Below are 11,475 nucleotides of genomic sequence, written 5' to 3'. Positions count from 1 at the left end.
CAGCACGGGGTTAGATACAGAGTAAAGCTGCCTCACCTTGGATGTGGAAACCAGGCTGCTTGGTGGTGGGGGGACATTTCCTGGCCTTGCGCTGAGGGTCAACGTTGGTGCGGAGAGTGCGGCTGTTGAGGGGCTGCAGCAGTCGGTAGTTGTCACTCATGCTCTGAAACAGTGCTGAGGGTCTGTCCTGGCTGAGTAATCTCAGGGAGTGCATCTGTGTGTCACAAAGCAGGAGATACAGCTCCGGAAGGACACCATTCAGCCCCTCCTTTCCCCTGCTGGCCCTGTGAACGAGTGATCCACTCCCTCCCCCCTCTCCCTCCATCTCTCTGTCAATCTTTCCCCATCGAGTGTTTCTCCAGTTGCCCCTTTGGAAAGTTCCTGTTGAATCTGCTTCCGCCGCCCTTTCAGGCAGCGCCTTCCAGATCACAACAACTCGCTGCGTTCAAAATAAACATTCCCTCACCTCACCCCCCCCCCCCCTCACCCCCTCTGGTTCTTTTCCCGATCGCATTCAATCTGTGTCCCCCTCTGGTCCCCGACCCTCCTGTCGCTGGGAACAGTTTCCCCTTATCGACCCCCGTCACAAACCCCCTTCCCCGATTCGGAACGCCTCGATTCAATCTCCCCCTTAACCTTCTCCACTCAAAGGAGAACGACCCCTCCCTCCCCCCACCCCCCCCCCCCCCCGCACCCCAGTGTCTCCCAGTCTCTCTCCGCGTGACCTGAAGACGCTTGTCTCCCAGAGCAGGGGAGGAACTTTCTAGTAAATCTCCTCCGCACCCTGTCCCAGGCCCTGACCTCCTTCCTTGAAATACTGGCTATGCCAAAGGGACTCGAGTCTCCAACTGAGGGCGAGATCTTATAGAATTCCTGTGGTGCAGAAGGAAGCCATTCGGCCCATCGAGTCCGACAGAGCATCCCATCCACTCAATCCCCTATCCCTGTAACCCCATGTCTTTATCCTGCTAATGCCCCTCACCTTTCATTTGATTTATTCTTGTCACATATATACAGTGAAAAGTATTGTTTCTTGCGCGCTGTACAGATAAAGCATACCGTTCATAGAGAAGGAAAGGAGAGAGTGCAGAATGTAGTGTTACAGTCATAGCTAGGGTGTAGAGAAAGATCAACTTAATACGAGGTAGGTCCATTCAAAAGTCTGACAGCAGCAGGGAAGAAGCTGTTCTTGAGTCGGTTGGTCCCTCAGACCTCAGACTTTTGTATCTTTTTCCCGACGGAAGAAGGTGGAAGAGAGAATGTCCGGGGTGCGTGGGGGTCCTTGATTATGCTGGCTGCTTTGCCGAGGCAGCGGGAAGTGTAGACAGAGTCAATGGATGGGAGGCTGGTTTGCGTGATGGATTGGGCTACATTCACGACCTTTTGTAGTTCCTTGCGGTCTTGGGCAGAGCAGGAGCCCCAGACCAAGCTGTGATACAACCAGAAAGAATGCTTTCTATGGTGCATCTGTAAAAGTTGGTGAGAGTTGGAGCCGACATGCCAAATTTCCTTAGTCTTCTGAGAAAGTAGAGGCGTTGGTGGGGCTTTCTTAACTATAGTGTCGGCGTGGGGGGACCAGGACAACCTGCACATTATTGGATACTAAGGGACAATTTAGCACAGCTAGTCAACCTAACCTGCACATCTTTGGAGTGTGGGAGGAAACTGGAGCACCCGGAGGAAACCCATGCAGACACGGGGAGAATGTGTAAACTCCACACAGACAGACACTAAAGGCCAGAATTGAATCCAGGTCCCTGGTGCCGTGAGGCAGTAATTCTAACCATTGTACCACCGTGCCTGGAGTGTTTTTGAAGTTCTTTCACAGCGATGTGGACATCGCTCGCTAGACCAGCATTTATTACCCATCCCGAATCACTCCTCGAGAAGGGGGTGGGTGAGCCGCCATCTTGAATCCGCTGCAGTCCCGTGTGGTGTAGGTACACCCACAGTGCTGTTAGGGAGGGAGTTCCAGGATTGTTATTGGACATCAGTCAGTCCCGTGTGGTGTGGTACACCCACAGTGCTGTTAGGGAGGGAGCTCCAGGATTGTTATTGGACATCAGTCAGTCCGTGTGGTGTAGGTACACCCACAGTGCTGTTAGGGAGGGAGTTCCAGGATTGTTATTGGACATCAGTCAGTCCGTGTGGTGTAGGTACACCCACAGTGCTGTTAGGGAGGGAGTTCCAGGATTGTTATTGGACATCAGTCAGTCCGTGTGGTGTAGGTACACCCACAGTGCTGTTAGGGAGGGAGTTCCAGGATTGTTATTGGACATCAGTCAGTCCGTGTGGTGTAGGTACACCCACAGTGCTGTTAGGGAGGGAGTTCCAGGATTGTTATTGGACATCAGTCAGTCCGTGTGGTGTAGGTACACCCACAGTGCTGTTAGGGAGGGAGTTCCAGGATTGTTATTGGACATCAGTCAGTCCGTGTGGTGTAGGTACACCCACAGTGCTGTTAGGGAGGGAGTTCCAGGATTGTTATTGGACATCAGTCAGTCCGTGTGGTGTAGGTACACCCACAGTGCTGTTAGGGAGGGAGTTCCAGGATTTTGACCCCAGCGACAGTGAAGGAACAGCCGATATATTTCCAAGTCAGGATGGTGTGTGTGGGGCTCGGAGGGGGAGCTTGCAGGTGGGGGTGTTCCCCATGTGTCTGCTGCCCTTGTCCTTCTAGGTGGTAGAGGTGGCGGGTTTGGAAGGTGCTGTTGAAGGAGCCTTGGTGAGTCGCTGCAGTGCATCTTGTAGATGGTACACACGGCTGCCTCTGTGGGTCGGTGGTGGAGGGAGTGAGTGTTGAAGGTGGGGGTTAGCGTGTCGATCGAGTGGGGGCTGCTTTGTCCTGGATGGTGTCAAGCTTCTCGAGTGTTGTTGGGAGTCGCACTCATCCAGGCAAGTGGAGAGTATTCCATCCCACTCCTGACTTGTGTCCTTGTAGATGGTGGACCGGCTTTGGGGGGAGTCAGGAGGTGAGTTACTCTCCGCAGGATTCCCAGCCTCTGACCTGCTCTGGGAGCCACAGTATTTATATGGCTGGGTCTGGTTCAGTGTCTGGTCAATGGGAACCCCCAGGATGTTGATAGTGGGGGATTCAGCGATGGGAATACCATTGAATGTCAAGGGGGAGATGGTTAGATCCTCTCTTGTTGGAGATAGTCATTGCCTGGCACTTGTGGGGTGTGAATGTTACTTGCATTTCGATTGTGGAGGTGAGGAATGGGTCACAGGTCGGAGTGGAAAGGGAAGAAGCACTGCGTATAGAGGGGGAGGTCAGAGGGTGAGGGGGAACGGGAGGGATCTACCGGGTGATCCGCCTACCTGTACCGAGGTGATGGTGATGTATTGGTCGAGGAGTATCCATGTGACTGTCTCGTAGCAGGGAGGGGTTGTCATAGAACCTGAATAGGTGATAAACCCAAAGGACTCTGGGAAAAGTTGCTCAAGTCGCAGTCCAGCCAGAAAGTGGGCATCGTCTGGGGGGGAGGGAGAAGAGGTGAGAATTAAAATCCAATCGACCCACACACGCATCCCCCTCCCCAACCCCAAAACCCAGAAGCCCCCGTCTCCGCCTGCCCTCTGAACTTCTCTCCATGACTGAGGGAAGCAACTCACCAGACATTTAATCACAGGACTGAAACTCAGAGTGAGATACAGAGCAAAACTTCCTCTACACTGTCCCCATCAAACACTCCCAGGACAGGTACAGCACGGGGTTAGATACAGAGTAAAGCTCCCTCTACACTGTCCCCATCAAACACTCCCAGGACAGGTACAGCATGGAGTTAGATACAGAGTAAAGCTCCCTCTACACTGTCCCCCATCAAACACTCCCAGGACAGGGACAGCATGGGGTTAGATACAGAGCAAAACTTCCTCTACACTGTCCCCATCAAACACTCCCAGGACAGGTACAGCACGGGGTTAGATACAGAGTAAAGCTCCCTCTACACTGTCCCCATCAAACACTCCCAGGACAGGTACAGCACGGGGTTAGATACAGAGTAAAGCTCCCTCTACACTGTCCCCATCAAACACTCCCAGGACAGGTACAGCATGGAGTTAGATACAGAGTAAAGCTCCCTCTACACTGTCCCCCATCAAACACTCCCAGGACAGGGACAGCACGGGGTTAGATACAGAGTAAAGCTCCCTCGACACTGTCCCCATCAAACACTCCCAGGACAGGTACAGCACGGGGTTAGATACAGAGTAAAGCTCCCTCTACACTGTCCCCATCAAACACTCCCAGGACAGGTACAGCACGGGGTTAGATACAGAGTAAAGCTCCCTCTACACTGTCCACATCAAACACTCCCAGGACAGGTACAGGACGGGGTTAGATACAGCGTAAAGCTCCCTCTACACTGTCCCCCATCAAACACTCCCAGGACAGGTACAGGACGGCGTTAGATACAGAGTAAAGCTCCCTCTACACTGTCCACATCAAACACTCCCAGGACAGGTACAGGACGGGGTTAGATACAGAGTAAAGCTCCCTCTACACTGTCCCCATCAAACACTCCCAGGACAGGTACAGGCACGGGGTTAGATACAGAGTAAAGCTCCCTCTACACTGTCCCCATCAAACACTCCCAGGACAGGTACAGGACGGGGTTAGATACAGAGTAAAGCTCCCTCTACACTGTCCCCATCAAACACTCCCAGGACAGGGACAGCACGGGGTTAGATACAGAGTAAAGCTCCCTCTACACTGTCCCCCATCAAACACTCCCAGGACAGTACAGCACGGGGTTAGATACAGAGTAAAGCTCCCTCTACACTGTCCCCATCAAACACTCCCAGACAGGTACAGCACGGGGTTAGATACAGAGTAAAGCTCCCTCTACACTGTCCCCATCAAACACACCCAGGACAGGTACAGCACGGGGTTAGATACAGAGTAAAGCTCCCTCTACACTGTCCCCATCAAACACTCCCAGGACAGGTACAGCACGGGGTTAGATACAGAGTAAAGCTCCCTCTACACTGTCCCCCATCAAACACTCCCAGGACAGGTACAGCACAGGGTTAGATACAGAGTAAAGCTCCCTCTACACTGTCCCCATCAAACACTCCCAGGACAGGTACAGCACGGGGTTAGATACAGAGTAAAGCTCCCTCTACACTGTCCCCATCAAACACTCCCAGGACAGGTACAGCACGTGGTGAGATACAGAGTAAAGCTCCCTCTACACTGTCCCCATCAAACACTCCCAGGTAGCAGAGTGGGACGCGGTGTGTATGACTCATTGACGCTATATCTCTTCAATTTCCCCAGTGCGTTCTACCTGAATATTTACATTTGTATGAAATCCTGGTGATCATTTCCCTGCTTAACATCCGATTCAGGAAAGGATTGGGAATCTCATCTATCTGCAGGAAGAAACAGAGAGATAGCGGAATGGATAGGAAGTGACAGAGAGTGACCGAGAGAAAGAGAGAGACAGACACACAGGGAGAGGGAGAGAGACAGGGAGAGAGAGGTAAGATCAGTGTTAATGTGCGATATTATACAGACTGTGAACAATTCAATGATTTAGAATTTATCACCATAATTTGGGTGAAAAGGCAGACAGTTCTGTTTCTCCGTCTGCTGCTGATACAAAGCTCGATGGGACGGTGAGTAACATTCACCCCAGGCCACTGCCAGGCAGTGACCATCTCCAACAGGGGAGAATCTAAGAAAATCTCTTCCACCCAGAGAGAGTGGAGGAATCTGCAGCACCCCACTCCCTCAGTGCAGACATCACCCTGGATTATGGAGCTCAAATCCTAGAGTATATACATCTACCCCCGACAGTGCAGCACTCCCTCAGTACTGGCACCGGGGGGAGTGTCGGCCTGGATTATGGAGCTCAAATCCTAGAGTATAGACATCTACCCCCGACAGTGCGGCACTCCCTCAGTACTGGCACCGGGGGGAGTGTCGGCCTGGATTATGGAGCTCAAATCCTAGAGTATAGACATCTACCCCCGACAGTGCGGCACTCCCTCAGTACTGACCCTCTGACAGTGCGGCACTCCCTCAGTACTGACCCTCTGACAGTGCGGCACTCCCTCAGCACTGACCCTCTGACAGTGCGGCACTCCCTCAGTACTGACCATCTGACAGTGCGGCACTCCCTCAGTACTGACCCTCTGACAGTGCAGCACTCGCTCAGTACTGACCCTCTGACAGTGCAGCACTCCCTCAGTACTGACCCTCTGACAGTGCAGCACTCCCTCAGTACTGACCCTCTGACAGTGCGGCACTCCCTCAGCACTGACCCTCTGACAGTGCAGCACTCCCTCAGTCCTGACCCTCTGACAGTGCGGCACTCCCTCAGTACTGACCCTCTGACAGTGCAGCACTCCCTCAGTACTGACCCTCTGACAGTGCGGCACTCCCTCAGTACTGACCATCTGACAGTGCATAACTCCCTCAGCACTGACCCTCTGACAGTGCGGCATTCCCTCAGTACTGACCCTCTGACAGTGCGGCACTCCCTCAGTACTGACCCTCTGACAGTGCAGCGCTCCCTCAGCACTGACCCTCTGACAGCGCGGCACTCCCTCAGTACTGACCCTCTGACAGTGCAGCACTCCCTCAGTCCTGACCCTCTGACAGTGCGGCACTCCCTCAGTACTGACCCTCTGACAGTGCGGCACTCCCTCAGCACTGACCCTCTGACAGTGCGGCACTCCCTCAGCACTGACCGGGGTGAGTGTCTGAAGTGAAAGTAGTGGACAAAGTGGGACGAGCTGTTACTGGGGAAGAAGTTGGAAAGTTGTCAAAGCATTCAAAGGTAGGAAAACAATTTAATTCACCTCAATGAACAACGATATTATCATCAATCCATTCGGATAACGAGAGGCTTCTGACACATTCTGGTAAAGATGCACATTGTAATGAATGAGATGCACCTGAACAAAAAGGAAAAATATCATTTATATCATGGACGTTATTTCTCTATAATATCCCCACTTTTTATATAGTTCCATACAGCCTGTCCCCCTATCGGAGGGAGGGGGGATTAACCCTCTCACCCACCTCCCCCCCATTTACTCTCAGACACCGGGCAGCCTGTCCCCCTATCGGAGGGAGGGGGGATTAACCCTCTCACCCACCTCCCCCCCATTTACACTCAGACCCCAGGCAGCCTGTCCCCCTATCGGAGGGAGGGGGGATTAACCCCCTCACCCACCTCCCCCCCATTTACTCTCAGACACCGGGCAGCCTGACCTCCTATCGGAGGGAGGGGGTATTAACCCTCTCCCCCACCTCTCCCCCATTTACACTCAGACACCGGGCAGCCTGTCCCCCGATCGGAGGGAGCGGGGATTAACCCCCTCACCCACCTCCCCCCCATTTACACTCAGACACCAGGCAGCCTGTCCCCCTATCGGAGGGAGCGGGGATTAACCCCCTCACCCACCTCCCCCCATTTCATTTAGGGAGATGGGGAGAGGGTGGGGATTGGGGGAGACGGGGAGAGGGTGGGGATTGGGGGAGACGGGGAGGGGACGGGGATAGAGGGAGACGGGGAGAGGGTGGGGATAGAGGGAGACGGGGAGAGGGTGGGGATAGAGGGAGACGGGGAGAGGGTGGGGATAGAGGGAGACGGGGAGAGGGTGGGGATTGGGGGAGACGGGGAGAGGGTGGGGATTGGGGGAGAGGGTGGGGATTGAGGGAGACGGGGAGAGGGTGGGGATTGAGGGAGACGGGGAGAGGGTGGGGATTGGGGGAGACGGGGAGAGGGTGGGGATTGAGGGAGACGGGGAGAGGGTGGGAATTGGGGGAGACGGGGAGAGGGTGGGGATTGGGGGAGACGGGGAGAGGGTGGGGATTGGGGGAGACGGGGAGAGGATGGGGATTGAGGGAGACGGGGAGAGGTGGGGATTGAGGGGGACGGGGAGAGGGTGGGGATTGAGGGAGACGGGGAGAGGGTGGGGATTGAGGGAGACGGGGAGAGGGTGGAGATTGGGGGAGATGGGGAGAGGGTGGGGATTGGGGGAGACGGGGAGAGGGTGGAGATTGGGGAGACGGGGAGAGGGTGGGGATTGAGGGAGTCGGGGAGAGGGTGGAGATTGGGGGAGACGGGGAGAGGGTGGGGATTGAGGGAGACGGGGAGAGGAAAGGGATTGGGGGAGAGGGTGGGGATTGGGGGAGACGGGGAGAGGGTGGGGATTGAGGGAGACGGGGAGAGGGTGGGGATTGAGGGAGACGGGGAGAGGGTGGGGATTGAGGGAGACGGGGAGAGGGTGGAGATTGGGGGAGACGGGGAGAGGGTGGGGATTGGGGGAGACGGGGAGAGGGTGGGGATTGAGGGAGACGGGGAGAGGGTGGAGATTGGGGGAGACGGGGAGAGGGTGGGGATTGGGGGAGACGGGGAGAGGGTGGGGATTGGGGGAGACGGGGAGAGGGTGGGGATTGAGGGAGACGGGGAGAGGGTGGAGATTGGGGGAGACGGGGAGAGGGTGGGGATTGGGGGAGACGGGGAGAGGGTGGAGATTGGGGAGACGGGGAGAGGGTGGGGATTGAGGGAGTCGGGGAGAGGGTGGAGATTGGGGGAGACGGGGAGAGGGTGGGGATTGAGGGAGACGGGGAGAGGAAAGGGATTGGGGGAGAGGGTGGGGATTGGGGGAGATGGGGAGAGGGTGGAGATTGGGGGAGACGGGGAGAGGGTGGGGATTGGGGGAGACGGGGAGAGGGTGGGGATTGAGGGAGACGGGGAGAGGGTGGAGATTGGGGGAGACGGGGAGAGGGTGGAGATTGGGGGAGACGGGGAGAGGGTGGGGATTGGGGGAGACGGGGAGAGGGTGGGGATTGAGGGAGACGGGGAGAGGGTGGAGATTGGGGGAGACGGGGAGAGGGTGGGGATTGGGGGAGACGGGGAGAGGGTGGGGATTGGGGGAGACGGGGAGAGGGTGGGGATTGAGGGAGACAGGGAGAGGGTGGAGATTGGGGGAGATGGGGAGGAGGCGGGTTGGGTTGCATTTTGAGCAGGTGGTCTCTGAGATATGAATCTTTCAGGGTTTGAGTGATCTGTACCTCTGCTGGGAATGATTTTCCGCCTATCCAGTGCTCTGAGCCTTGTGAGTCGACACTTCCGAAGTGAAGGCGAATCTCCTCAAGGCAGTAACTGTAGGAGAGAGGACCCCCCGACACATTCACCAAATACTCCGGGTCCAATCGGAAGGTGACATAGTGCCCTGTGTTATACATCACACCAGAGATCTGAGAGAGGGAGAGAGAGAGAGAATGTGAGAGCTGGAGAGAGAGAGAGAAGGAGGGAGACTGAGAGAGACAGACAGAGAGAGAGAGAGAGAGAGAGGGAAACTGAGAGAGAGACAGAGAGAGAGAGAGAGGGAAACTGAGAGAGAGAGACAGAGAGAGGGAAACTGAGACAGAGAGAGAGAGAGAGAGAAGGAGGGAGACAGAGAGACAGACAGAGAGAGAGAGAGAGAGAGGGAAACTGAGAGAGAGAGACAGAGACAGAGAGAGAGGGAAACTGAGAGAGAGAGACAGAGAGAGAGACAGAGAGAGAGAGAGGGAAACTGAGAGAGAGAGACAGAGAGACAGAGAGAGGGAAACTGAGACAGAGACAGAGAGAGGGAGACAGAGAGATGCAGACAGAGAGAGACAGAGACAGAGAGAGACAAAGTGAGAGAGAGAGAGAGTGATCATGCTGTACTATTACTATATTTGCTGATTAAAGAGGGATTGCTTTAAGAGGCTGTGTTTTTCTATAGTGTGAATTTATTTAGAAGGATCACAGCAGATGCTGAGAAAGCAGGATAATTGCTCATTTTAGCCATGTTCATGTTTATTTAGCAGAAGGCTTAATGGAGTGTTTTTAATTTTAAGTAATGGAAAAAAAATTAGGTTAATGGGAGGAGCTGAGCTTGTAGCCGAAGAAAACAGTTTCATTTTCATTTTAGAATAAAGAGCAGTTGCTGCCTGGATCTGGTAGAAAGAAGAGGGTCTCTGTCTCTGCCTCTCTGTTTTTCTCTTTCTGTTCCTCTCTCTGCATTTCTGTTTCTTTCTCTCTCTCTCTTTCTCTCTGTCTCTCTGTTTCTCTGTCTGTCTCTCTGTTCCCCTCTTTGTCTCTCTCTTCCCCTCTCTGTCTCTCTCTGTTTCCCTCTGTCTCCCTCTCTGTCTCCCTCTCTGTCTCCCTCTCTGTCTCCCTCTCTGTCTCCCTCTCTGTCTCCCTCTCTGTCTCCCTCTCTGTCTCATAGAAATCATAGAAACCCGACAGTACGAAAGAGGCCATTCGGCCCATCGGGTCTGCACCGACCACAATCCCACCCAGGCCCCACCCCCATACCCCGACATATTTTACCCACTAATCCCTCTAACCTACGCATCTCAGGACACTAAGGGGCAATTTTATCATGGCCAATCAACCTAACCCGCACATCTTTGGACTGTGGGAGGAAACCGGAGCACCCGGAGGAAACCCACGCAGACACGAGGAGAATGTGCAAACTCCACACAGACAGTGACCCAAGCCGGGAATTGAATCCAGGTCCCTGGAGCTGTGAAGCAGCAGTGCTAACCACTGTGCTACCATGCCGCTCCTCTCTGTCCCTCCCTCTCCCTCTCCGTCTCTCTATCTCCCTCTCTGTCTCTCTGTTTCTCCCTCTGTCTCTCTGTTCCCCTCTCTGTCTCTCTGTTTCTCCCTCTCTGTCTCTCTGTTCCCCTCTCTGTCTCTCTGTTTCTCCCTCTGTCTCTCTGTTCCCCTCTCTGTCTCTCTGTTTCTCCCTCTGTCTCTCTGTTCCCCTCTGTCTCTCTGTTCCCCTCTCTGTCTCTCTGTTTCTCCCTCTGTCTCTCTGTTTCTCCCTCTGTCTCTCTGTTTCTCCCTCTGTCTCTCTGTTTCTCCCTCTGTCTCTCTGTTTCTCCCTCTGTCTCTCTGTTTCTCCCTCTGTCTCTCTGTTTCTCCCTCTGTCTCTCTGTTCCCCTCTCTGTCTCTCTGTTTCTCCCTCTGTCTCTCTGTTCCCCTCTCTGTCTCTCTGTTCATCTCTCTGTCTCTCTGTTTCTCCCTCTGTCTCTCTGTTTCTCCCTCTGTCTCTCTGTTTCTCCCTCTGTCTCCCTGTTTCTCCCTCTGTCTCTCTGTTTTTCCCTCTCCGTCTCTCTGTTCCTCTCTCTGTCTCTCTGTTTCTCCCTCTGTCTCTCTGTTTCTCCCTCTGTCTCTCTGTTTCTCCCTCTGTCTCTCTGTTTCTCCCTCTGTCTCTCTGTTCCTCTCTCTGTCTCTCTGTTCATCTCTCTGTCTCTCTGTTCATCTCTCTGTCTCTCTGTTTCTCTCTCTGTCTCTCTGTTTCTCCCTCTGTCTCTCTGTTTCTCCCTCTGTCTCTCTGTTTCTCCCTCTCCGTCTCTCTGTTCCTCTCTCTGTCTCTCTGTTCATCTCTCTGTCTCTCTGTTCATCTCTGTCTCTCTGTTCCCCTCTCTGTCTCTCTGTTCCCCTCTCTGTCTCTCTGTTTCTCCCTCTGTCT

At 54.3% G+C, this 11,475-nt stretch overlaps 1 protein-coding gene across 1 annotated transcript; it reads right to left on the bottom strand.

Annotated features, from left to right (window-relative positions):
• Positions 1–36: 36 nt before the first annotated feature.
• Positions 37–9,208, bottom strand: LOC144491085 (carbonic anhydrase-related protein 10-like; the record flags this gene model as incomplete). Its single annotated transcript, XM_078208767.1, has 5 exons — positions 9,035–9,208; positions 6,811–6,906; positions 5,304–5,376; positions 3,322–3,476; positions 37–214 (listed from the first exon to the last, which is right to left on the bottom strand). Coding segments are annotated over exons 1-5 (676 nt in total), but the record flags the coding sequence as incomplete, so codon positions are not given.
• Between the last annotated feature and the right edge of the window lie 2,267 nt (positions 9,209–11,475).

This window comes from Mustelus asterias, unplaced genomic scaffold (genome assembly GCF_964213995.1).
Source record: "Mustelus asterias unplaced genomic scaffold, sMusAst1.hap1.1 HAP1_SCAFFOLD_4402, whole genome shotgun sequence".
Classification (NCBI taxonomy): Eukaryota; Metazoa; Chordata; class Chondrichthyes; order Carcharhiniformes; family Triakidae; genus Mustelus; species Mustelus asterias.
The sequence above is the reverse complement of the archived record's forward strand: the minus strand, read 5'-3'. Positions and strand labels throughout refer to the sequence as shown.